This window comes from Microtus pennsylvanicus, chromosome 19 (assembly GCF_037038515.1).
Source record: "Microtus pennsylvanicus isolate mMicPen1 chromosome 19, mMicPen1.hap1, whole genome shotgun sequence".
In the NCBI taxonomy this organism is placed as follows: Eukaryota; Metazoa; Chordata; class Mammalia; order Rodentia; family Cricetidae; genus Microtus; species Microtus pennsylvanicus.
In genome coordinates, this window is record NC_134597.1 from 12,606,010 (window position 1) to 12,633,877 (window position 27,868).

The 27,868-nt window shown below is 42.1% G+C and overlaps 1 protein-coding gene across 4 annotated transcripts in view; it reads left to right on the top strand.

Moving 5' to 3' along the window:
* The window catches only part of Met (MET proto-oncogene, receptor tyrosine kinase), a 109,430-nt gene that overhangs the window by 15,473 nt on the left and 66,089 nt on the right, over window positions 1-27,868 (top strand). For 2 of the 4 annotated variants that reach the window (XM_075953414.1, XM_075953413.1), the window contains exons 2-3: window positions 8,708-8,756; window positions 12,083-13,299. In XM_075953414.1, the coding sequence (XP_075809529.1) occupies window positions 12,097-13,299 (1,203 nt within the window). In that variant the 5' untranslated portion in view covers window positions 8,708-8,756; window positions 12,083-12,096. The remainder of the gene's footprint in view (window positions 1-8,707; window positions 8,757-12,082; window positions 13,300-27,868) is intronic. The other 2 variants (XM_075953415.1, XM_075953416.1) reach the window with 1 other exon arrangement.

Consider the following 27,868-nt stretch of genomic DNA (forward strand, 5'->3'; position numbering starts at 1 on the left):
GACCTATGTGTGATATTTCTCTGGGACTAAACAGCTGGGGGTACCAAGCAGGAGTGCTCATGTTACAGGTGGGGAAGAGGGCACCTAGTCCTCTGGGCAGTGAGAGTGGGGTGGGGAAGAGGGCACCTAGTCCTCTGGGCAGTGATTCTTTAAGTGAAAAGGGTCATTTAAAAAGACCATTCCCTCTTCTTACACTTCCTTTTCCTCAAACATGCATCTTACACAGAAACAGGAGCCTGTGTGAGTACACACACACACACACACACACACACACACACACTCACACACACAGTCCTGAGCTGTTTTCTCTTCAATTGATCAGTTATATAAATGCAATGCTGAGCACAGTTGTTTTTATGTTGTCCTAACCTTTAGGTTTATTGATTTTTTTTTTCAAGCATCCAGGGTGTTTACTGAATGTTAGAAATGGGATCCTATGCTTACCTTTCTGCCCTGTCCTATTTTCATAGGGTTTGACTCGCTTGCCACTCTCTGTTTGTTTAAAGGTATTTAATTTTTATTTCGTACAAAATGTGCTTAGTTCTTTATTTTCTGATGATATATTGATCACAACATGTTTGTATGCTATTTATTTTTCTTTTAAACATAACTGCATTATTTTCACCCATGAAAATCCTCACCTGTAGAAAAATAACAGCCAAGTCTGGTAATTCCATTTATTCACAGTAGTACCGCAAGTTCTACTTTGCCTAGTGAAGAAATTTTTGTATAATCCAGCTTCGAAAGGAAGACGTCACTCCTTCAGTTTCAGAGGTGGCTTGCTAGTGTCGGCTTCCTAGAGGTTCTCAGACATGAGCCAAACGGAGTTGAGAACCAAGTAAAAAGAGTCCTAGAAAGAAATGTCCACCTGGTGTGACACCTTGTGTCCCCTTTCTTGCTAGATAGTGGTTTCTCTCCTTATGGCGCAGCCACCATGACAAAAATGGACCTACTCACTGCCTGTTTCCCTGTGCAGTTGTTTAATGTTTGCCTTGTGCCAACCCAGAGGAAATGGATCAGTCAGTAGTGTAACTTGCCTTTAACCCTAGCACTAGGAAACAGAGACTAAAAGAAGACCCTTTGAGACCAGCCTGAACAACATACAAGACCTTGGCTCATTCCAAAGATAATGAAGGGAGGAAAGGGAGAGAGGAAAGAAATGGATTAACCCACTCCTGAGCACGGATCCCCCATTTGGAACCAGAACATGCCTTATGCCCAGGACATTTTCCACCTCCACCCACAGACAGGAGGGGATGTCTGATTCACCAGTGAGCAATGTAGCAGCTTCCTTTCCTCTGGATGTGTCTCCCTCTCAGCTCGCGTTCTGACTGCCCAGTCAGGTTTATGCTTTCCAAACTCTGTGGATGAATGGAGGAGGAAAGGGTTGCTGAGCTTGGTTTATTTTAACTTGCATGTAGAAAGATGTAATCTGTGAATTTATTTTATTCAGTGTTCCCGGCTTAATTGAACAAAATCTGGTAGAGAGTCTACACAAACTCCCATTCATTCATCTATTAGGCTGAATAAAAATCTGCTTCTGATTTCAGGCCTTTTAGTATGGTCTTAACAATGGGGGAGTTCAACCTCCCCATTTCCAAGGATAGCGAAATGTTCTTGTATGAGCTACCATTTATTAAAATGGGGTAAATGCCTGTCCATCAATCAGAACTCTGACAGTTCAATGAATGCTCTGAATGGTATTTTATTTTTGCAACGTGCACAATAGTAAAACAAATGTCCATTTATTCTTTTTTTCCCAGAAGTTGGATGTTTTCAGCCATTCTTAAAAGAACAAAGATGTTTGCTAACAGTTTATGAGTTTATGAGACAAAAATCTTGAGGCTAGAATGCATTCTGTTCTCTTAATCTTTACTCTTGCCGTATCAGGCTTGAACAAAGATCTTAATCATATATTGAAAGTGGAAAATGCACAATTTGCTTTTTGTTAGGCTAAATGTCTGTCATTTTCAACTTCTAATATGATGGTCAGGAGAAAGACTGGGATAGCCACATAAGAACGAGAACAAGAGCACTATATGTCTTTAAAGAAACGTTTGTGTGATGTCAAGCCAGTGCTTAGAGCCTCCCCTAAGTCCATTCATTCTAACACATGTACATTATTGTAGTGCTAAGTTTAGCATGTTCTTCTATCGCCATCTGTATCTGAATCTTTAATAACTCTGCAGATCTAGATCTTTTATGAAATTTCATGTAACGTGCAAGTTGCTATCTTCATTATAACTTTTTTCCTAGAGAAAAATGTTTATGCCCTTTGACAGTTATACTTTCATCTGTATTTAAAGTCACTTGATGATTGCCCTGCTGATCACATTTAAAACAATGTTTTAGATATATAACAGCAACAAAACCAAAATAAAAATAAGAAATTGTGCACAGTGTGAAAAGATAGATAGATGATAGATAGATAGATAGATAGATAGATAGATAGATAGATAGATAGATGATAGATAGATATGTGTGTGTGTGTGTGTGTGTGTGTGTGTGTTTGGGAAACAAATCTTTAAAAAAACATTGAATCAAGCCAGGTGGTGCATGCCTTACTCCTCACTACTAATGAAGCTGGAATAGAAAGACCCTAAATTTAAGGTATGCCTGGACCACAGAGAAAGTTCAGCAAGACTGTTTTAGCAAATAAAGGGCTAGGGGTGTAGCTACATAGTAGAGCACTTGCCTACTAAGGCATTTGGTTCAAATCCCAATATAAATAAGTAAATCAATAAATAAGGAGGAAATAAGGAAAATAAGAAAGCAGGCAAGCACAAGACAGAAAATAGTTTGACTCCCAAGATAAATAGATTCCATCCAAGTCTCTTCATCCCAAGTTCTGTTTTTTCCAGAAGGTGATCCCTCCCTTATTTTTCCCTTTCCGCTTATGACTAGGATTGTCGTTTGAATGCATTCCTGGAACATACTTACCCTAAAAAAAGAACCCCATATTTGAGATTCAAAGTTAACTGGGTCTCCTACACCTTCACTTCCTAAATTTCTATGGGGATATGGGCTTACTCTTTAAACTAATGGTTCCTGTTTGACCCTTACTGTGGCCTCTGTCTTGGAAGAACTTTAAGGGTTTCAAGAACTTGAAAGTGAGTTAGAGGAAAACCGCAAGATGGGCAAGGCTGGGGAAATAACAAATAGCTCTGTTTAAACTGTAGAGAGAAATAAAGGAATGAAACACTAGGCAGGTATTCGGAGTGCTCTTTCCCAGAGCACTGGCCAACTTCCTCATTTCTGTGGAGAGCAAGCTGAACTGGCGAACGCATGGCTCGGGATAATAAGCAGCAGGGTGTTGCATGTATTCGATGTCAGCGTGTGCTGCATAAATGAAAGCCAGTGTATCCCATAATTTAAGACCTTCATGGCCAGCCCACACGGTAGAAACAAGAGTCTGACCCTAGGGCCAGTCTCTATGAAGAGGAAAAGCACATTCATATCGACCTATGGCCTATGCCTCCTCCCACTCCATCCACCACATCCCGCCTCTTTTCCAGAAAGTTCTATGTGTATTAGAGTGCCAGAAAGGTACTCTGGAACCAATTAATCTGTATATGTTAAAAATAAGACTGCCTCGTGGGAATTCCGGATTATTTAAATATGGTCATACAAAAGAGCACTTGAATGGGCTGAAGAGTCTGGATGCTTCCTTCTGTCCCTTCATCACATCATTGGAAATCGCTGTTGTGAGAGCTGTGAGAGGTTCTTGGACTTGGGATGTAGCTCTCTGGTAAATCAGTTGCCTAGCATGGTAAAGGCCTTGGGTTTGACCTCTTGTGTGGAGAAGATGGAAAATAAAAGGTGGAGGAGAAGGGAGGAAAGAAAAGAGTAGGTAGGGATGGGGGAAGGAAGGATCTAACTGCATTGAAAAAGATTTTGATGTGGTATATTGTCTTTATTATTATGTAGACCATGGTTAATATGGAGGCATAGGGGGAAAATCCAGAAAAAAGATTGTAAATTTTGCTTCCTTTTTTTCTTTTTCTTTCTCTTTTGTTTTTGTTTGTTTGTTTTTGTTTTTTGTATGTTTGCTTGTTTTTTGAGATAGGATTTCTCTGTAGTTTTGGAGCCTGTCCTGGAACTAGTTATTGTAGATCAGGTTGGTCTTGAACTCACAGGTAAACTTTGCTTTCTTAACAGTCCTGTGTTTTCATTTATGTTTTTTAATTTAGGCTACAGGCTTAAGGTATAGAGTTTATCCCATTGTCTTCAAGCCAACAGAAGTTCTCAGTATCCAGACTTCTGCTCATCATGTAACGGATGCTCTCAAAGATCTGTTCCATATTGTGTAACACCATGTACTGTGGCTCTTTACAAATCCAGCACTAGAAAGGTCATCAGAAACTTCTTATTGGAATCTTGTTGCTGTGACTTGATTATTATGGCCCTACCTTTTCTTATCTGGTGAAGCAGTCTCATGCATGATGATCACGCAGAGGTTGGCAGCCAACCCTGGAATTGATCCTAATCTTCGCTCTTCTTTGAAGAGAGTCTCTGTTGTTCATCACTGTGTATCCCAGGCTAGCTGGTCACCCACTTCGGAATAGTCTCCAGGTTCCACTTCCTTTCTTGCAGCAGAGGCTCTGGTAATTACAGACATGCACGTTACCTCACCACTTCATGTGAGTTCCATGGACTCTCCTAGGGTCCTCATATGCCTGCATGCCAAGTACTTCACCTGCGGGACCATCTTAAAGGTGTAGTCCTACCTTTCCTACTTTCAAAGTTAATGGAAAGCGTGTAATTTAAAGAGATCTAAGAATTTTCCTTAGAATATCGTTCTTGCAAGCCCCCTTATATGTGGCAGTGACTGGTTTTTTGGTTTGGCTTCCTCAATATGGCATCTCAGCCATTTTCCAGAATTATAAATTCCCTTTTACACTCAAATATATTGTTGAAATCTTTTATAATTTTTTATTTTAACTCACCACTTAGGTACATTATTTTCATCTTGAGCTCATGCTAAATGTTATAATTGACTTCAGAAATATTCAATAGGAGAAAGAAATAAAACAGTAAACCACCTCAAGAATCTCAGTTAATGAATATATTCCCAGGTGTCAAGTGAAATATTTACAAGTAATTGTTGAAAAACACAAAGAAAATATTTTGTTCCACTTTATTTGAATATTTTATGTACCATACTGAGCATGTCTGATCTTTTCCATTTCCTGTAAAGTTGAGGGTGTTTTTTTTTTTTTTTGCATTTGACCTGTGTTATGAACTCACAAGTTCATAATTTTTTTCCTGGATATTATTTGCTTGTGGTTTGCAAGGAGTAAAGGAATCATTATGAAATGGCTGACAAAAAGGAAGAAGGAAGGAAACAATTGTGTTGGCTCCTATAAGCTAAAACTATGGTGGGATTCAGATTGCCAAATGACAGTGAGAACCTCCCTCTCTCCAACTCTGAGCTCCTCTGCCCACAGCATCAGCTTCAACTCTGGCTAGCTCGGCCCACATGGTAGCAAAGATGGCCCTCAGAAAGCCGCAGGGGGTATCATCTGAATGTCTGGAATCACCGAACATGAGCCATTCTCTGCCAGCATCCATTTGGTTGTCCTTTCTTTGGTCACGTGTGCACCCTGACTGAGCACTGGCTCAGAGGAGCAGAGCTCCTCCAAAACCCAGTCTGGTGCGCATACTCTCCCTGCAGTGAGACTTGGGCAATATGATTGATAGGCAATCTCAGTAGACGGGGCAGAGAGAGTTCTCAAAAGAGCTTCTGGGGAAGAAATAGTGGGTGCTAAGCAGGTGTAAATAAGTGTTTCTGCATCTTCTGAATAAAGTCTTTGCCCTAGAAATGCTACTAAAGAGAAACATTTCAAATAAGCATCATATATTTTAAAAATTAGAAATACCAAGGAGACCTTGGGGTTTTTTTTTTGAGACCTTGTTTTTTTTGTTGCATTTAGCTAACATTTTATTGTCTTTAAACATATATGTCATCTGAAACAAAATGAGAATAATGTTTATCTTATATATACCAACTAGAAAAGATGGTATAACTGAGTGTATCTCACAAACTGGAATGTGTTTTCAACATCGCTCCACATCACTGGGACTTTTGAGAAGAATCAGTTCCTAAAGCAAAGCTAATTGTGCCAAAGTTTACAAAGTCTTCCTCTTTAAGAAGTGTCTCATTGTGCCTGCTGTGATTGTCCCCGAGGAATCAATCTTTGAGGACAAAACTATGCTTCTTGCTGGTACAGTGGCTGAGCGGCACAGGTGCTACTCAACGAAAGCCTGAGAACCCACCCCATTGCTAGTTTTGGGAGGGATGATATGACCAATGCAAGGTATTTTCATGCGAAAACTCGAAGCCAAGAAGTGGCTGAGAAGAGTTGAATGGCAACTTGGGAGGTTGGGCGGAACCTGAACTCATAGTTAACAGGCGGTCTCTAATGTAAGGACTCATAAATGCCCCAGGTTTATGACCAAGATGGCACCGAGGTGCTCATTTACAGGAAATGCTTGTTTAGTGAGAGTATCCTTGCTACCAACGGCAGAGATCTAAAGAAATGCTTTATAGGTGATTCAGTGCCATCTGCTGTGTGCCAGACTTCAGGAGAATGAATTAGTCAGTCTGTTTGAATCATCTTTATATGTTCCATTTAATTTTTAAAAAAAAGTGAAATGATTAGCACTATTTCAAAAGAAAAAAATGGGGCAGAAGTGGTGAAAAGACATTCTGGGTTGAAAGTCTCATTCAGAGACATCACAGGAATAAATGTGTCAAGACGAAAATAGATGGGAAGTGAGTGTGTCTGGAGTCACTACCATTATAAACACTACAATGTCAGGCATAGCCGGGTCTGGCACAGAGCTGGGAAGCAAGAGTAATATAGGCAAGTTGGTCGCACCGGGCGTGACAGGTAATTGTAGAAAAAATATCTCTGAGATCAGAATTGTTACACTCAGAACATACTTTGGAGTTCAGTAGTTGAGTTTAGGAATGCCAGTACATAGTTAATACCCATCCCTGTGTGGGAGGCCAGAGCTCTAGTTTGGGGTATTTGCCAGTTCCTATGATGTAGCAGTCCCGTCATGCTGATTTTGGTTGTTAAGATAAGGTCACTGAAAGAGAAACTGAGAAGAGACACACAAAATAGGTGTGCTAAGCCAGTACCAAGGGACCCTAGCATGCTACTACTCAAAATTCATTTGACAAATTAGGAAGCTGCTGAAGCGGAAGAAACTGAGCAACTTGTTTTGGGTCATATAGCTTAGCTTTATTGCCACAACTCTAGCTGGGTTCTGCTTCTCAAAATTATGAATTCCTAAGGAGGAAAAGGTAATTGATTGCCACGCCCTTTTACTCCATAGCCAGGCTACGTGTCTCTTCTTTGAACTTCTTTCCTTGAGTTTAAAAACTATTGTGTGATTGCCTGCCTACCCTACTAGTTTCTGTTCCCCCCAACAATTGGAAAGTAATTTAATCATCTTTGAAACGTCAGCCCTCTTCTTGGTATCTTGAACATTATAGATGCCCATCTATGTTTTCTGGGACTATGAACAAACAATGATAATATAGGACAATCGTTGACCTACCAGGGGCTAGGCACTGCACTAACCTGCATCTATCATCAAATTCACAGAGCCATCCTCACAAATGGGCTGAGTTCCACAATGCACCTTGGCCAGAGTATGTGGTTGTACATTTGGCACCAGAGTCTGCACTTGGCACTCTGGTCTCACCAACATACAGCTTTGTAAACAGAGACTAGTCTTAATTAATGGGACGGTTAAGAAAATGGAATGTATTAAATGATTAATTACATCCTTCTCTTCTGGCTTTCTTTTGCTTTGCTGTCCCATCCAGTGTGATAACAAAAAGCTCCCTTGTACATTTGCCGAGTCCTCTCTAGTTCACCAGTAGCACAGTGAGTGACGTATGATGTATCAACCTTAGAACACGATCCTTATTTCTAAAACATTACGTGATCCCTCAGATTGTATAAAATAAAATAAAGATCATTTTGAAGTTTCTTTCACAAGAGAAAAATTGGAAGCCAGGAATAGTCAGTGCTGCTTTAATGGGCATCAACTTGGATGAAAATGAATTATAATGTTGTTTGGACTTCCTTTTGGAAAAAATGCATTCATTTATTTCCCTCACATTATACTTTTTGGAGAAAATACAGAAACAGTGTTCCCATTCTTGGAAGACATACTGATGTATGTCACGTTGAGAAAACATTTAAAGTTTCATATAATATACTCTGGACTGGTGAGACAATTTATCCCTAATCCTTTCTAGTCATTCATTCTTCTTCCTTTCATTGGCCCCCAAAATGTTCTAGCATATTTCAAAACAACTGAGAAGTATATGTTAAATAGTAAGTTCAATTCCCAGTTTTTCTACATATACTTTAAAATGATCATGTCTTCCAAATCTCTCCTCTTGTTGATACTTAAGAACAATCAATGAGGGTATTGGACAGTGGCCACAGAGGTAGATGGATGGCCTTAAGTCACATGGCTAGACAGGGAAGGGCCAGGGTCGGAAACATGATGCTGAAACTTTTGCTCTGCTCTGACCCCTGTGTTCTGGACGCTGCTTCAGTGTTGAGGAAGCGTCCGAGGGTGGCCGCTCTCTGCTAGGCGTGGAATTGGGTGTCACACTGGGTGACTCCTGACAGACACGCTCATCCAGAAGAGGAGGCTAACCATACTTCCTTCTTCACAGGATGTTTCTGAAGAGAAACAAGATGGTTTAACAGAATGCCCAGCACATGGTAAGCACACAATGCATGTTATTGTTGCTTTTATGATTCTGTGGCTTATACTTCTCCCAGTAATTTATCTTATTGAAGCTTTGCTTTGCTCTCTGGCACATCAGTGACACTCTGGCTTTGCTACACATCACCTCAAAGCCTGTATCCTCAACCAGCTTCCTTCATGTGAACCCCAAAGACAACTGTGTTTTCAACTGTCTACACCAGGTTTCTTCTCTTTCCTGAATGTGAAGAGGTAGTCAGAGAATGTTCATTGTATCTTATCTTAAAGGAGCGCTGGGGCTCAAAGGAACCCTTAGAGTGGTTCTTTTATTACTTCCTTACTGATCTCCGTTTACAGGCTCTTTATCCAACTGAAGTCCCTAGTCCCTCCTCTCTATCCATTTTTGAAGCACATGTCTGTGCACTCTGATTTACTTTTAGAACACAGAGATATCATGTTCTGAACCTCTCGCTGTTCCTGTACTGTCATGTGACTTCTCCTCTCTGGTTGTATCGAAGAACATGATCTCTCTTATGTTCCGGGAATCTTAGAAATACCTGTTTGGAATATTGCATCATCAGCTTTGTCTCTCGCTTGTGCCTGTCACCCTCCCCCCCCCTTCTCAGAGTCTAGTACTTGCCACTGTCCTGCCCACGCCATGTGCTCTCCGCTGGGTCTCTGCTTTGCACAAAACTGGTTGTCTGTGAGGTATCTTTACTCACTCTCCCCTTGAGGACTGATTCTAGCCTCATTTGCTGTCTGCTTTCCTTTCTACTCACACTCGTTGCCTCTACCAAGGAACCATGAGCTTTCCAGAGAAAGGCACTGTGTCTTCGTAGGCACCAAATCAGTGTTAGCAGAGGCGGAAGTCTTGCAAATAAGCATACATCTTTCTAATTGAACAATGAACTCCAAGCAACTGCTGTTGCCTTCTGCTAGTTCTTAAGTGAACAATCTACTTCCTCAAAACACATATTCCCTTACACCTTAACAGTATTGAAAACTACTGTTAAATCTATTGAAACCACTCTTTTGAAGGTCAACAACTACACACTTATACAGACTATGGTCTTCTTGAGACCCTTGCCTGGCCTCTGTAACACTGAAGCAGTGCTGGCTCTTGATGCCTCAATGCCTTCTTGACTCTGCAGTTATTTTAATGTAGGTCTTTTGCCCCAATATAATTCACTGGCCACCTCTTTTCCTTCTAGTTCTACCACAAGCACACCAACCTAGGTCTTAACTCTCACTTCTATGCATATACCTGAAGTTTATTTCTCTTGTGCTAAATGAAGTACCAAGTACCCCAAGTTTTGGTCTTGCATTTCTTCCTCATTCCGCCAGCTACTACTTTGTCACCGGAAGCAGATGTGTCTCCCCTGAGCCAGCCATGCTCCTATCTATAAGGGCAACTTTCCTCCGGAGCTTTCATTATTCACCTCTGTTCCTTGGCATAGATGTTCCGTCTGCTCAGAAATTCCATTCGTCACGTAGTCCAAGCATCTGCTTCCTGATAAATGATGTGAGTGAGCCCTTCCAGCCATTCCTACAGTAGAACCGTTACTCGGTTCCCATCACTTAATTATACTCAGCAGGCTTCAAGACCATATCCCTCAGCCAGCTTCCTATTGCTGCCTGCTGTGTAACTCATTCTACCTCGGCCCAGATGACTCCCGATCATCTCTACCTCCCCTTTCTTCTGTCCAGCCAGGTGGCAAGTCTTACTTACTGAATGATGCCGCTCACTGCCTCCTTCTGTTCCCGGGGCCACCATCTTGCTGAGTACCCTCCTTTGCTTCATTCTACGCCACCATAGTTACTGGTCAACCATCTCTTTAAAGCTCTCAATTTTTAGAAACGTATTAGAACCAAAGTCGAAACGTCAGGACCCAGGTTCTTGTTTCTGAACCTGCTGCTTATCTTTTATTTACACACGGGTTCCGTATATATTTGTGGAATGCCAGCTGTGTTCCTGGCTCCCAAGCATCCTTTTCTTGGAATACAGTAATGAGTGAGTCAGACAGGCTGTCCTCCTAATGGACCTCCTAACATAAGGAGTGTGTGCTATGTCTCATGTCATGAATCCCATACAGAAGCCATCTCTCCTTTTCTTGATGCTTGTAGCTTAGGGGTTGTGCTATATAGGGGTGCTGTAATGACAGGTAGTTTAGTCATCAGTCTCTCTGTGTTAATTATTAGCCAGGTTTTTAGGAGCACTGAAAGGCAGGAACCAAGTCCCATTTTCCTTAGTGTAAACACAGAGCCAATCACATATTAGTTGCTTGGTGATATTGGATGTTGTTTCATAGATCCAAGGTTAGTCTTTGCCATAGCTGTAATGCCAAATGTGGTTTGAAACCCCCTTCAGTCCTGTCAGAAAACACAAGTGTTAGGTAATTAGTTGCTTTCATCCTAAGTACTCTCTTTGCAAAACAATAGCCTACCACTGCCCTTAGCTATTAGTAGCAGAGTTTGCACATCTATAGCTTGAATAACAAGCCAGTCATGCTTCCTGGGAGAAACACTGGTCCATGTGTATACCCCGGAATGCTGAAATAATGTTCTTTGGGACTAAAGAGCTTTTTTGACTTGATAATGAACAATATGTTGTTTTTTCCCCCTGGGAAATAGTTCTAAAACTTCAATTCTGAAGATTAAATTTGACTTCACACATTTCAGTCGGCTGCTCCTAGTGATCTTGCATCAAGCATTTGTCTGTCTGAAACAATAGGTTAGCCATAGCCAATTATAACCATACCTTTTCCGCACACACAAAAATCCTATAAACAGCATGTGACCGCTCGCTTCTAGAATTTATGATTGGTTTCTTCCACAAGGAAGCTAAATTTAGCCTAGTAATTCTACATGCTCCCGAGGAAACAACGCCTCCTGTGATTTCTAGAACAAATGAATCTGAACCACAGTTCCTTTCCTTGACTAACCAAGAAAGTTTAAGTGTCAACCTAGCCATTAGCCACAGATATGAAACCACATTAAGCAACCAGCAAGGGGTTAAGAAAGAATGCGCTGCGTTCCTTATTCAGCTGCTGAACGGCTCTCGGTTGCCGCATGGGCCTCAACACAGAACATTGTTTGCATCCCATAATGGCCCTTGAAAACTACTCGCTCGTGGCGTGACTTCTAAAATTAAACTGTGTGGAGTCATGTCCAGTCCTACAATGCATCTCTACGAGACGCTAGCTAGCGGTTTTTGTCTTCATTCTATGTAAAAATTCCAGTGAGGAAATGTTATTTCTGCCAGCGAAGCTGGAGCAGGGCTTCCATTTTTCTTCTTTGTTTCTAATGACGACTAAGCAGCTCTTGCTTGAACGTGTCTTGGCAGATCCGCTTCTCACAATGAAGGCCCCCACCGTGCTATCACCTGGCATTCTGGTGCTGCTGTTGACCTTGGTGCAGAGGAGCCATGGGGAGTGCAAGGAGGCCCTCGTCAAGTCCGGGATGAATGTGAACATGAAGTATCAGCTTCCCAACTTCACCTCAGAAACCCCCATCCAGAATGTCGTTCTGCACGGGCATCATATTTACCTCGGAGCCACAAACTACATTTACGTTCTAAATGACCAAGACCTTCAGAAGGTATCACAGTACCAGACGGGGCCCGTGTTGGAACATCCAGATTGTTTTCCATGTCAGGACTGCAGTGGCAATGCCAATTCCTCAGGAGGCGTCTGGAAAGACAACGTCAACATGGCTCTGCTCGTCGACACGTACTATGACGATCAGCTCATCAGCTGTGGCAGCGTCAGCAGAGGCACCTGCCAGCGGCATGTCCTGCCTCCTGACAACCCGGCTGACATACGGTCCGAGGTTCACTGCATGTTCTCCCCAGATGTGGATGAAGAGTCAGGTCAGTGTCCCGACTGCGTAGTGAGTGCCCTGGGAGCCAAAGTCCTCCTGTCTGAAAAGGACAGGTTCATCAATTTCTTTGTGGGGAATACGATCAATTCGACCTACCTTCCTGATCGTTCATTGCATTCGATATCGGTGAGACGGCTGAAGGAAACCCAGGATGGTTTTAAGTTTTTGACAGACCAGTCCTATATTGATGTCTTACCTGAATTCCGGGAGTCCTACCCCATAAAGTACATACATGCCTTCGAAAGCAAACATTTTATTTACTTTCTGACTGTCCAAAAGGAAACCCTAGACGCTCAGACTTTTCACACGAGGATAATCAGGTTCTGCTCTGTGGACTCGGGGTTGCACTCCTACATGGAAATGCCTCTGGAGTGTATTCTCACGGAGAAAAGAAGAAAGAGATCCACAAGGGAGGAGGTGTTCAACATCCTCCAAGCCGCCTATGTCGGGAAGCCTGGGGCCAATCTTGCTAAGCAGATAGGTGCCAGCCCGAATGATGACATTCTCTACGGCGTGTTCGCACAAAGCAAGCCAGATTCTGCTGAACCCATGAATCGATCGGCCGTCTGCGCGTTCCCCATCAAATATGTCAATGAATTCTTCAACAAGATTGTCAACAAAAACAATGTGAGGTGTCTCCAGCATTTTTATGGACCCAACCATGAGCACTGTTTCAACAGGGTAAGTCTTAAAATTAGGTATAAAGCAGAATAAACGCCAATCTAAAAACGGGAAGGGGGATACCAAGGCATCTCTGTGGTTAGCCAATGGTTTGTATCCAAAATATTTACAAGTTCTTTGTTAGGAAATTGATCTTCATTACTGATTAAAATAGTGTCTTATGAAATTTATGTGTGGCTGGGGAGGTAGCTTGGTCAGTGAAACGTTTGTTGTGTAAGCACGGGGAGTGGGGAGATCCATTCCAAGAACCCATGTGAAGAAAACAGGGGTGGTCCATGCTTGTAGTCCCAGCACTAATAATAGAAATGAGTTGGGCTCACTGGTCAGTCAGTTTAACCTACTTGGCACTCTCTAGATCAATAAGAAAGACTTCATCTCAAACAATAAATTAAAAAAAAAACATTTTATTTACTTTCTGACTGTCCAAAAGGAAACCCTAGACGCTCAGACTTTTCACACGAGGATAATCAGGTTCTGCTCTGTAGACTCCGGGTTGCACTCCTACATGGAAATGCCTCTGGAGTTTATTCTCACGGAGAAAAGAAGAAAGAGATCCACAAGGGAGGAGGTGTTCAACATCCTCCAAGCCGCCTATGTCGGGAAGGTACTGAGGAGTGACACCCAAGTTTCTCTTCTGGTCTCCATGTACCCACACAAGAAATGCATCCAAGAATGCATGCATGTGAGCCACCTCACGCACGTGCATGCACATGCACACACACACAGGGGGTGGGGGCATTACTATAGCTAAAAGAAAAAAATAGTTTTAACACATAGTGTGCATTCCTGCATAGCACTTTTTGTTTGGGATTGATTATTGCTAAAAATGGTGTTTTCACAGGAGACCATAGGAAAATCATTGGTGTTTTAATTAAATAAAGTAGAATTTTTTTCTGCTAGTCATTTGATCCAGTGACAGAGGGCGAGCGCCGACCTAGGGAGTCCATTGCCTCCTTGGAAGTTGTGTTCAGCCTAGATTTGCATATATAGCATGGTTGTGCCTCCTAACCCAGTGACCCCCAGTGACCATAACTGAACAGATAGTGTCCCATTGAATCCTGTCTAAAGACATTTGGGTTTTGGAAACGTGTATCTTGTCTGGACAGTTTTCACTCTAAGAATTAAAGGTTCTAACCGCAACTAGGAGAAACATAAATGTACTGGATGAGAGAAAGCATATAATTCTACCGCAGCACAACCGGGGCTTGCGCATTCACGACATCTGGTTGGCTCTTGATGGGACACCTGGGCTACTTCCCTATGTGCAAAATTACGCAAAAGAATGCAGAAAATACATGCTTTGCTGAAACAAGGACAAAACATCCCTCCTTTCCCCTCCAAAGTCTGATCATACATATAACACACCCATGCCAGTCCCAACTAAGGCATATTGCTCCCTCACGTGTTTAATAAACATTGTCAACTCTGTAAGACACAATGGAGTTCTTCATCAGGCTGTCCTTTTCTTCAATGGAAAATACTGCAAAAGAAGAGAAGAAAGCCGGAGGGCTTTCAAAAACCTGGGATTCCAAAGAGCAAGTGTGCTATTCAGGGCATCTGAGAGCACACACTTTCCCTGCATCCAGCAAGCTAGCTGAGCATCGTGACCTTAAAGAGCCTATGGGACTTCCTCCAGGGCTTCCAGGGCTGCTGGGCTTGATGCTTGGATTTTGTCCTGGAAAAGTTAAAAAAGACAGTCGACTTTGCAGGGGCATACTGGTATCTTATCTCGTTGTTTTATTTTGTGCGTTTCAGCCTCCCAGTTGTAAATGTTCTTACTCATTTTAAAAAGTCTCAGAACCTCCTGAACTTTATCTTACCTGCTTTGACATTTTTTAGTTTTCCAGAGGGAACAAAGAGGCAATATTATCCAATAAAATGCAGGCTAGTTTTATCACGCAGGAAAAATGCCCCAAAAGCCACACCTGAAACCATTATCACCCCCATCTCAAAAATTCTTGTGGGAAACGAGATGTAACTTGCCAACAGTCTCCTTGTAAGGGAAGCCAAGTTTTGCACTGGCCAAATTCCATAAAGACAAATACCGGCGAAGCTCCATTCTTTATTTGCCTGTTCATCTTCTCCACTTACTAGCAGCTTAAATTCTTCTGAAACCGAGGCTACTCACTGTTCTCACATACCTGGTCCACAGAAAGTGTTCCAGTGACCAACGTGCAGTCATATCCCAGCTTTGTCCTCAAATGAGGGCAGCAAGAAGAAAATCATTTACAGGACCTGAGCAGTTAGGGAGTCTTTAAGAAATAAGACGAGTCTGCTTTGTCCGGACTGGATTAACTTGGTCAGATATCAGGTGACCCTTCTCATGAGATCTTGGAATTGAGTCTTTATTTTAACATGAAGTTCCATGACTAGGCACACATTGAGGAGTTTTGATATTAATATCTCTAATATTGCATGGACAGACTTAAGTGTTCTTTGGACAAGCTGAAGTATGCTATGGTGGTACCTTTCTACTTAGGTTCCTGCCCAGTCCTCAGTTTGTGTGATAAGATCCATGGGGGGGGGGGTTACCCTGCTATCTCCCCACCGTATATAAAACATATCTCTACTGCAGGTTAATCACTAGGTACCAGGAAAGACAAGGTTGTCTGTTTGGGGATACAGCAGGTGTTTCAGGCTTAACTCCTTACTGATGATGTTATGCGGCTCCCTCTCCCCTCACATGTCATGAATGTATCTAGTGACGATCTTAACGGGCATCTTCTCACATCTGCCACAGAAAAGTCCCTTTGAGTCACCCGACAGTTCTGAGAGCGAGAACACATCATTTTCACCCACGCCAGTTTCTACTTAGAATTCAGTTTCTGGAAGCTTATCTCAAGCTGCAGGTGCCCATCCATGGAATCCTGGTGCTGCTGGCTATAATAGACCTTCTATAAGAATAGAATCTTAAGCCAGACAGCGGTGGTGCACACCTATAATCCCAGCGCTCTGGAGGCAGATTTCGGAGTTCAAGGCCAGCCTGGTCTACAGTCTGAGTTCCAAGACAGCCAGGGTTAAACATATAGTCTCGGTTTGCACATTTTTGTTTAGTTTGAATGTGGATTTTAAAGGGCTTATTTTTATCAATGTGTATTTAATGTCGTTTTTACTTCTAAATTTTCTTTGCCTTATAAATTTAGAGACATCCTATGAAAAGTTTAGAAACATTTAAAATACGAAATACTAAATCTCCTTATTAAATATATTAATAAATTCAATAACAGACAATAAAGGGCTTATTTATAATGACATCTAACTGTGAATTCTATTAGTTTGCCCATCCACAATAAGTTCAAATTCATTTGAAATAACTTTATTGCCTTTTTTTTAACCCATTCATTGGTGAATCTATAAACATCTCAATCTAGTATGGATTCATGTTGTCTTAGGCTAATGCATATTCTCTTAGCTATATTGAGCAAAATATAATCATTGAGAAAACGCCCCTATAATATGGAAACTTTGTAATAACTCAACTTTAGGAGGAAAAAAAACCCTCTTCCTCCTATTTGGAGATAAATAGCATTATAAATCCCTTAATTCACTTCAAATTACTAGAATCTCCACCAATCATACATAAGGAATTCATTAACTTGTAAGTCCAGGAAAAAATAGTTTAGTGAGCTAACTGAGACAATTGCTGCAAATGCAAGTCAGTGGGGAGCAGGAGACCCATTTAAAAATCCCACAATCAGCAGCAGTTTCATTCTGTGAGGATGCTAGGGATTTCACTTGGAGGTTTGTAATACTACCTTTTAGGAAAGATTTTTAATGCATATTGAGAAAGGAAAGTTTCTTTGTATAATTCTATTAATGCCTTTCACTCTTTAGAGTCCATTACCAAAGCTTCCCTATATTGTGTAAACATCTGAAAAAGTTAACTTGTAGTAAATATTTCCCCAACATCTTGGTCATCTTTTTTTTTTTAGTTTTTTTAATTAGAATTGTTTTCATACAATATATTTGGTCATAGTATTTCCCCTTTCCCAAATCATTCCAGATTCTCCCTACCCACTTCCCTACCCACCCAACCTCATGTTCTCTGCCCCAGCTCTCTCTCCCTCAAGATAAAAACAAGGAAAAGCAAGATGTAAAAATAAAAAAAAAAACAGTAAGATTAAAATATATCAGAGCAAAACAAAATCACACATGAAAACAAACAAACAAATATAACATAGAGTCTGTTTTGTATTCACTAACTACTGCTGGGCATGAGGATCTGTCCTGGATGTGGGTGATGTGCTCAGTGGCATCTTGGTCACTGTAATAATGAATATTGGGTCTGCTGTGGGGGGTAGCATGTGAGGTTCGGTACCAGACAATCCTGGGTGAAAGGCCTGGTGTACAGAGCACTTGTGTGACTTCTACCTGCTGCTTAGCTTCTTGCAATCTGGGTTCCATCCGCAACGTGTAGGTAGCACAACCTTTTCCGCAAGTGTTCACAAAACGTGCCGTGATTCCGCCATCGACCTGGCACAATGAGATGACTAGAAAATTAGCTCCTTGGGAATCAGTATAACCTAATGGAAGGAGCCCTGGGTCCAGGTTCGGGCCTGCAACCCACGGTTTCCTACCTGGTGTCCTTAAGAACTTTTTTTACATTCTCTAGACGGTCTAGCCTCACGTGGAACCTATCGTATGGGCAAGTGCAACAATACCCAACAGTCCTGCCTTGGTCCTGTGCTCACATTAAATGACAGCTTTACTATAAGATGCTTATATAAAGAGAGATGAATTCAAATGATCAGTTTCTTTTTAAACAGGGCATATTGCAGTTGTGTGTCTCATGAGAGGCTTCACTTGTCTCTATATGTTATGAGTGACCAAACTCCAGACAACTAATTACTATCTAGTAGGCTGACAGTGATGGGGACAACCGTGGAATCGAATTGCATGACCTTTATGAAAATTGTTCTCTGACTTAAATTTTAAACTGGCCTTGGTACAGCAAGATATCCTGCTTATATACTTAAAGTCAAATTCTGCCTTAAGAACTTGTGTGTTTGTGGGACCCCTGGCAGTGGAACCAGGACACTATCCCTGGTGCCTTTGCTGGCTTTTTGAAGCCCACACCATGTGGGCGGGATGCCTTGCTCGGCCTTGATGCAGAGGGAAGGGCCTTGGTCCTGCCTCAACTGAATGTACCAGGCCTTGTTGACTTCGCATGGGGGGCCTTATCCTTTCTGAGAAGTGATGGGATGAGTTGGGGGGAAGTGGGGCGCAGCAGGGGGAGGGGAGAAAGGGAGAACTGTGGTTGGTATGTAAAATGAATTTTTAAAAGTAAATATATATATATAGTATTAGGCAATACAGCTCCAGAAAAAGTCGGCCATGTAGGTTGTTTTTATTGCGCTTCCTTGTTTCTCAAATATTGCACTTGTACTCCAATACAAAGAGTAGCCAACTGCTTCCCAAAATAAAGGAAGCTGAAGGTAGTAATTTTCCATCTCCGTTTGTGAGTGCCAGAGTTACAGGGTCACCACTCCAAGCAGTCAGAGGGAGAAAGGAAAGGGATCGCCACGGGTTTTCAATAAGAAGGAATCGCGAAACAAGATGCAAACAAGGAATTAGGCATGAGCAGAAAAGCAAACATTCGGGGATGTTTCTTATCACTATCGTAAAGATGATAGATGGGTAAAATTGAGTTACATTTAAGTTGTAACGGAGGAAAATAATTGCAGCATTCCATCAGGAAACCACAAGGTCCATTATTGATCTGTCCTCCTCGGGGCATGTCTTGTAATATTTAATAAAATAAACAGAGATTTATAACTCTCTATGGGCCGTGTATCTGTAATCTCCCACCCTATTCAAATTGTGGCTGTGGAGTCAGCATCAGAACTAACATCCAAGTCATCCGGTCGGTTTGCCGTGGCTCATTTAGACAGTGTAGTGCTCTCAGGAGAATGCATTTCATATTAGAAGTGAAACATATAAAGTCACATTCCAAAGTTGTTTTCTTACTTCCCGTGTCCAGGAATGAGGGAACGTTACCCTCTGTGCACTGTTACTGACGAGTCTTCATTTTTGATACTAAACATTGCTCCAAAGCAAATCTTTTAAGAAAGAAAACCCTTAAGGTACAAGGATTGGATGTATTTTACTTCTAAAAAAAATTAACTAAAACTGTACTAATTTTCACTTGCTTCTTTTCCATAGCCGTTGCCTCTATTCTCTTCCAGACTGGGCAAATTGCTGCTTCCTGCCTTGTTTGAATTCTCCCTGCTGTCTACGGCATACAAAATGGCACGGTGCAATTTTTTTTTAATCTAAGAGAAACTTAAAATGAATTTCTTTCCAAATTTTCATAATATTCTCTGAGTTCATTGGGCACACCCCAGGCGTGTTTTTATAAGGTAGCAAATGAGCCATTAGTGCCTCCTGCCTTTCCCTCATCCCCGCTAACTGCCTTAAACCGTCACACGTCTGTTCCTCAACCCAACCCCAAAAAGATTCTAAAATGTCACCGTATAATGCTTTCATTAACCAAAAGCAAAAGGACACAGTTCAAGTTGGAACTCTGGCCAGCAATGCAGGTAGCCTTTACCTGGGGAGGGTACTTACTCAGGATGTGAGTAACAGCATCTCCCATGTGTCAGGTAGCTGAGGTTAACCACGTCCCTGCGTTTTAAGGCTGCTTCCTGTTCGTACTCTCCTTTAAAGCAGGGCATAACTGTGTTAAGTTGCTGATCCCTCCGTGGTGATTCATTTGAGGAAATTTCTGTATTACTTATTGGATAATAAGTCTAACAGAAGAAGAAATGGATTTTAAAGGTGACTTTTGAAAAAGGTAAAATTCTGGAGCTAAGGCAACGATATGTGATGATTCCAGTCCCACATTCCTAGTAAGAGATTACTGGAAGCATGAGGAACCCCCTATGTTGATAAGGATAATAACCTATTGAGTAATAACATTTTTTTAAACTTACTGTAGTATTTCAAATTTTGGGTGTTGCACCCTTTCTCCGGACTTTGGTCTTATCAATGGCCATCCCTCCCTGTTTCCTTATCTCCTCTTTCAAACAAGAAAAATAAAGATCTGCCAGAATTTAGAGAGGACTTACCAGGAATTTCTGCTGGTACTTGTCTGTGCACTGGCACAAATACTGATGAAGTGGACACAGAATGACCAAGTACCCATGTTTGTGCCGTATGTCACATCCCCAGGGCCCATGGAAGACTCAAAAGTATCTGAGAAAAGAAACAAAGGCTTGACTACTCTTGGAGTCAATAAAACTCCCTTCCCTTGGCTTTTTTTCTTTTTGTATAGATGTGGTAATTGATTCTAGGATCCTGGATACATTCCAGTCTGCTAATTATATATTTTTCCTCAAGCTAAAACGTTCCAGGAGGGCTCATTCGCTTATGACTCACTGGCTGAGCAGTATTGACTTCCTATACGATGAGCCAGGCTCTACCTTGGGGAAGCAATTTCTGCACTTACCTGGGACCTAGGCTAACGTAGTAGCAGATGAAGTGCGTGCACACAGCACTTCAGGAAGATTGGCCCATCTTCCAGAAAGAAAAGGAAAGGGGAAGGTCTAACTAGTGCATGCTAACATAGGATAAGAGTTCGTTTTAACCGTTCTCCGTGTTCACAGGTGGGGGAAGATGGTTTGCAGGTCATATAAGTATAGAATAAAACGATACACTGTTGCACTTCCCTTATCCTGTTTGGACACATTGTCGAAATGTTCATCAGTCAGGGACCATTAAATGACAGGTGACACTTAGGCTGCACTCTAGGTAAAAGGGGTGAATTAAGGTCATCTGGGGCTTGAAAAGCATTCTGTCCGAGCCGGCTTTATGGAAATTCAGTTTGTCGTGCTGTCAGGACAGAACACAGAGATGATTCATGGAGGCCTAGAATGTGGGTCTGCATACCAGAAAACTATACATCTGAAGGCTACATTTCCTGCTGATAGTTTACATTTGAAATATCTGATTAGCACTTAGCCTCTCCCGGGCAGCCTGCTCGCACTGAAGGTGAAGAGGCACTCAGGATTTGGGGACAAAGCGGGACGGAGCTGGCCCACCAGCTCTGAGTGAATCAATAGTGTTCAGCGCTAATGCACTAAACAGGTTACAAGCACTAATGCAGCGGGGGTCGATAGCAAAAAATGAATGTCTCTAAAAATTACCTTGACAACAAAATGTGCGATATTTGCCATTTATTTTCAACTAATTACATTGCAAGCTTGTTCTTTCATCTCATTAGTTTGAGCTAAGTGCCGGAGTCGAACTGTTTTCTTTAGGGCAAAAGATGGGCAGATACTTGTGAACGCTATTTTCAGCAAGAGTCGGAGGAAAAGGAGTTTTGTGTGACCAGGATTCAGTAGGAAGCCCAATCGTTACTCACTGAGTGCTCACTCTTGATAGGAAGGCAACGGGAAGGTAACTGACCCTTTCCTCATGCAGAATGGATTAGTGGAGATGACAGCAAGTGTCCGAGTCACTTTGTCAACAAGGCGTCCTGTAATTCATGAAATACTACATAATTTGTGAATATAAAAGAAAGGCAATATTTTTTACGGTTTAATCTTAAGAGACTGCTCTAGAGTGATAAAAGTTAACTTTTACATGAAGTTTTAGACTATAGATAAAGCATTATATCTTTAACATGCTTAGTTTTGGGCAAACATATGCCGAGTGTCTAATACGCTAATAATCATGACCCATTTCATAGCCTTGTGCCTGAACCATAAACGGTCGCATCTAATTTTAACTTTTTGAAGCGCATTAAAGCACATTATTTTGTATTCACAAAAATTTTAGAAGGTGCAGTGCCCTGTTGAGAGTTTAACTTTTTAAAATACATCCTGTTATACAAAATTGTGGATGTGTTTTAATAAAGCTTAGTATGAAGTAGGTCATGTGTGCATGGCTGTGAGCTACAGCTATGGGGTCGGCTGTGCTCGCCCCCTAGAGATCTGTGCCTCTCCTAGCCTAGCACCCCATCAGCTTCTTTGGAAGTAGATAGGTTTCTGTTAGGCTGGATTTCTTCTTCCTTGGTCCCCTGCCTCTCTTTGGTGCCAACACTCTGTATTCCTGGAGATATTTCTTCTGCCTATGAAAATGGTTCTCCCATTACTCATGAGTCCTGTGATGAAGAATCACGCAACTCAGAGAACACGAAAATAAGTCCCTTTGAAACCCTCAGCGTTATGCACAGTAATGGAATCTGAGGCGATGTGGTGGTGAGGCGGCCCGAGTCACATTGTCCTTCTGAGTCGGCAGAGTGTACCCTTCATAATTATATCCCTTTTTTAGTCTTTCCCACTCATGAGGATCATGTGGCTGAGAGGCCAAGTGGGAGCCAAGTTCTCCCAGGAATCATGCTCGTCTCATGAGCACCTCCTGGATGTCCTCCCAGGACCCATGCCCAACTCATGAGCACCTCCTGGATGTCCTTCCAGGACCCATGCCCAACTCATGGCACCTCCTGAATGTCCTTGTGTGTGCTTTCAGACCAGGACCATCTTTGTGTTGTCGATTCCTTCATCTTTGCTGCACACACATTAAACCTTTCTCTTCCACATCAATCGATTGTCTTCATCTGCTTGTGTGTATTTAATCGTGCAGATACCTAAATGAGATAAGGTCTCAGAAGAGAGGCTTTTGCCATGCGTTACTACCGAGCATCTGCATAGTAGATCGTAGACGACAAATAGTGTTGATTTGATCTTAGAAGTCTCCTGAAATGAATCTATGTATTTAAACAGTAAAGAAAGAACATAGGAATCATAGGCGTATAAGATCTTGGGCAAATTTGCCCAAGTATTTTTATGAATAAATCGCAAACAATGTTGTTTTCATCATCTGCACAAGCCGCGAAGGTCTGAAGTGCAGGTGTAAAAATATGTCTGAGGGATCCAAAGAAGCTCTCACCTTTTTTTCTGTGCTTGTTTGCTCGCTTTTGTTCGGCCAACAAAGAACTGGTGTTTACCAAGGGAATAGGAGGCACTTAATCTTCGGAGTTTGGTCCTGTGCCTACAAGTCAGGGAGGTCACTGGCTTGTCCCTTCCTGCAGCTGGTAATTACAGGCAGAGGACTTCTGTTTTCCAGTAAAGGGACCAGAATCTTGAGGGTAACAGACTGTTTATAAGAGCAAGTGGATGTAAGAAATATACACACTTTGGAATAGGATAATAGGAAAGTGAAACTGTTTTCTTCATATTTTCAACAATACGAGACAGTCTAAGTGTCTAGAAATGTCCGAAAGTGCAGTAAGAGAGGTGAACCTCGGGTCACATTAGGTAATCCCGGTACTTAGCAACTTGAATTACTATGGGGAGTTTGCCATGGGATGGAATACAACTGATAATTTATTAAGAAGAAACCAATTTCTGGCTCTACCATCATGGCAAACAAGAAGCAGTAGCTATATTAGTAGAGTGATTGAGAAATAATTTTACTTTGACAAAAAGCAATTACATTGGGTTTATCTGGAGACACTGTGGGGAAAAAAATTAGCTCTGTTTCCTACTCTCGACTAAGCTCAGACATTTTTAAGTGTAATTGCTATGAAAGTGGTTACTCCAGGTAGAGTTAGGCATATAACATACAATTTCAACTCTATTATTGTCCCGACGGTAGGGATATCCATTGGGATTAGAAAACATGTTATCTAAGCGGTAGTTTAAAAGTAGGAGGTGAAATTTGTAATTGATGTTAAAGGTCGAAAGTTGAAGTTTTCAGTTGGAGACAGCTACACAAAGAACTTAAACATATTCCCGCCTAACAGGTGGTGTCGCACGAGACAGTTTCCCCACCTACTGAAAAGAAAGTTCCTTGTTGAAAAAGGAAAAACCAGCCTTCTAGTTTTCATAGGCTCTAGGGTAGCAATGGTGAAGGCCATTGCTGTCGGGAGACAGGAGACTCCATCAGGGAAAAGACAACAATCGGACTGAGAGCTTATCAGTCCACGGAGAGAAGCCTTGGGGACTACTGGGAAAGTGAATGCCTACAGTTCCACAAACAAGTGTTGCTTTTAATTAAAGCTTTCCCTGGATTTTTGGCCCCAAGAAGCCTCTGTTATAACCCCCAGAACATGATTTAATGCTCTATATATTAGATGTTCGAGAACTAGTTTAAGAAACAGCCACATTTTCTGTTTTGTCTGGGAATATACACTAAGATCTCCTTTGCAGTTATTGGGTGGATAAATACTTTAATCATGATGGCGGGATGGCTGCTTTTACCTGCCTTGCTTTAGTGAGGCTTTGTTTCATACTCTGAGCTGCAGGCCAATCACAAAAGAAATCGAACGATTGTTTGCTTAATGTTCTGTTTCCTCCTAACCTTGTTCTTGTCTGTCAACCTCAGCCCAGTTCCCCAGTGGCTCAGGAAACCCTCCCCTGGGATTAAGTAATCGTTTACACAACCTCTCTCATTCATTAATCCATGTTGACATTCTCCCGCAGTCCGGCCTTGCTCAAGGATTCCTTAAGCTTCTTATCCAGCTGCTAGTGTGTATGTGCAAACAACACCTATTTAATCAAGAGATTCAATATGCCCAAGGAATCATTTGGCCCGCCTCAGTTTTCTTCATGAACAGTCTCTTATTTTCTCTCTTTCTATGCATTCATAAAGCAGAAATAGAAAACGTTATTGCTTCTATCAGATTTGTTGTTGTTGTTGTGTGTTTAAAAGTGATGCCAATAAGATAAAATTAGATCACCCTGGATCTGTCCTCATCTCTACTGAATCTGTCTCCAGAGTGATGTGGTAATCTTTCTAGAAATCGGCCTGTTTTTAGAGCTGCAACCCTAGCAACAATCCGGGGAGTCCTCAGTGGAGCAGGGTAAAGTCCACGCTCATTGGGATGATGTTCAAGGAATCCCTTGCTTGGGTCCTGGTTTCCCTCACATGTAGTAATAAGCCAAGAACGAACTCTTGGTAGGAGATAGTGACGCCCCCAACTTTCACTGCTGGCCAGTTTCTGGCATTTCAGCATCCCATCCCACCGATGCCAAGTTATCACGGAAACAGATTTGGCCACGGAGTACAACCAGGAGGAAAATTGCGTAAATGGCTCCGTGAGCTGGTACAAACTGGCTCAAGAACATTGCTGAACTCTGTCCTACATCCAGCCTATCAAATCCGCCCATAGGGTCTGTCAGTCCCCACATAACCCGGCCTTCTACCACCTGCTCCGCGAGCAGTCTCAGATCTGTGTTTCAAATTGGCTATTAAAATGTTTGTTAGTAAAAGCACCATTTCCCGTAAACTACCTTTCCTTCTTCCCTTCCAATCTCAAAAACCTAATTTATAGAGTAGTGGTTTTTGCAGAGTTAACAGGGAGGAGAAACTAAAAAGTTCTGTTTCTTCTAGCCTATGTTCCCTCCTTACATTAATAAACACATGGGCACTGTGATCTCGATACACTTTGGGAAAATGATGAATCAAAGGCAGGAAAAATGAAAGGAGATGAAGAGAAAGATGAGGAAGGTGGCCAGACAGAAGTTACTGAACTTGGTAGTTAACTGAAAAAAGAAACAGAGTTAAAAGCAGGAGGAGGCTTCAGAGGGAGGACATCTTTCCTTCAGAACTTCTGGGACGTTCCCAGAACTGAGTGATACTGCTGGGGAGAGGAACGTTGGACATCTAGTGGCTGTTGCTTGAGCAGTGATAGTCATAGTGGTACCCGCCCTTGACATTTGCCTTTGGAACCCACAGGTTTTCACTCCTAGATCCCAGTCACGGCTTCACATTTAAAATGATGCATGGATAAATAAAAAAAGAATAAATCTCTTCATCAGTCCCATCTTTTATGGCCACAGGATTCCCCTCACTTGGCACCCCTTGGCATGAGGTACATGCTAGGCAGAGAAACACTCTCCTGAACGAGATAGGCCAACTGAAATGAGAGATTTGGCTTTGGGCTCAGGACTTTGAGTACTTAGCCCACTCAGGAAGTCTCTGATAAGTAGTTCACATCTAAAACCAGATGAGAAAACATGAAATGTGTCTCACTCCTTAGTGATAAGATAGAAAAGAGGGATAAGAGCTATTGGCAGGCGGATTAATGGCGGCCTAGAATGTAGTCATGGGCTTCAGCAGTACACCAGCGCATGACTGTTTCACCTGTCTTTTGGCCCCTCTGGTCTTCTGCTAAGACCGTCATTAGTACTCCTTGCCAAAAGTAAGGATTGGTTAATGTAACATAGCGGTTGGCTTTGTGACTTCTGGTCTTCTAATTTCTCTGTGAAATGAATGCATTACAGTTTGGTTTCTCTTAGCTAAATAGAGAAGGACAGAAAAAGCTCCTCACAGCATCCAAATCTGCCTGCCATTCTTGGAACGGGTTTATGAATCCCTGCCACTCCTTGCTGAGGCTGAAGCTCACCGTGAAGACTGCAAACCAAAACCACATGGGCCCAGCCTGTTTTATATCTGGTTCACCTTAGGAAATGATAAAGAAGCAAAAGTTTTAGCCTGTCCAATTCCGGAGACCATGTCATTGGAGAAACTTGAGTGTTCTAACCCCAAGAGTAGATTTATATTTACGTATGAATGCAAGCGTGTGTACACATGCAAATGGAAAAAAATCATACACACATGTACATAAAATATAATCTATTCCAAGAATTTTCTCCTCCTGTAGTCCAAGTTCTGTCCAGATCTCCTCGCCATCCATCTCTGCTACGGGGTTGCACAGCTGTGGAAGCCCACGCGATCTCACTGGCACTCCTCTCTCCTCTCACAGCCCTCGGGCCGGGGCTGTTTTTATCTGCGTATCTGCTGAGTTCTTCTCTGTGCATGACGAGTTACCTGTTTTCAGGTGCCAGTCTCTTGTCTCCCTATGAGCATTTTACCTTCAGAAGATGGGGTTGGGAAGACATTTTGGCTCATGTGTCAAGTTAATGGATTTTTCCATTTTTAAAGAGTTACGTATGTGCGCGAAAAGTAAAATATGCCACAAGGATTCTATGACCTTCAAAGCCTAACATATTTATTATGTTTCTTACAGATTCTTGGAAAACTTCATAAATACATGTAGTGCATCCTATCAAACCCAGCCCCTGCCCCCACACTCTAGGTCCCCCCTCCCCCAGCTTATCTCCCTTCCAGCTTCATGTTCTTTTGTTTTTATATCTAACCCATTGAGTCTATTTAGGCTTTGTATGGAATGGGTGTGGGTCATCCGTGAAGGCATGAACACAGTCTCCTTCTAGTCTCCTTCAAAATTAAAGGACTCAGCTAAGGGCAGGCTTTATGAGCCCCTTCCCTCTTTATACTGGAATCTTGACGGGCTTAGTCTTGAGCAGGTAACCCTAGTAAAAACGCAATACTTTCTTGATAAAACTATGACTGGGGTGTGGCTTGGCAGGAGAATATGTGCTTGGCGTTTGTAGGCCTTTGGATTCAATATTCAGAAGCAGAGGTGGCAGGGGCTGGGAGAAATGATTTATGGAATTTCAACGCTCAAGCAGAGAAAAGCTGCTCTCCCAAATGGGGAAGAAAAAATGATGGGTTTGAGTCAGGCCTATTCACATACAGCCTGCAGGCAGATGTGGCGCCATGCTGGCCCTGAGGGGTACAAATCCAGTACGCGTGTTGAATT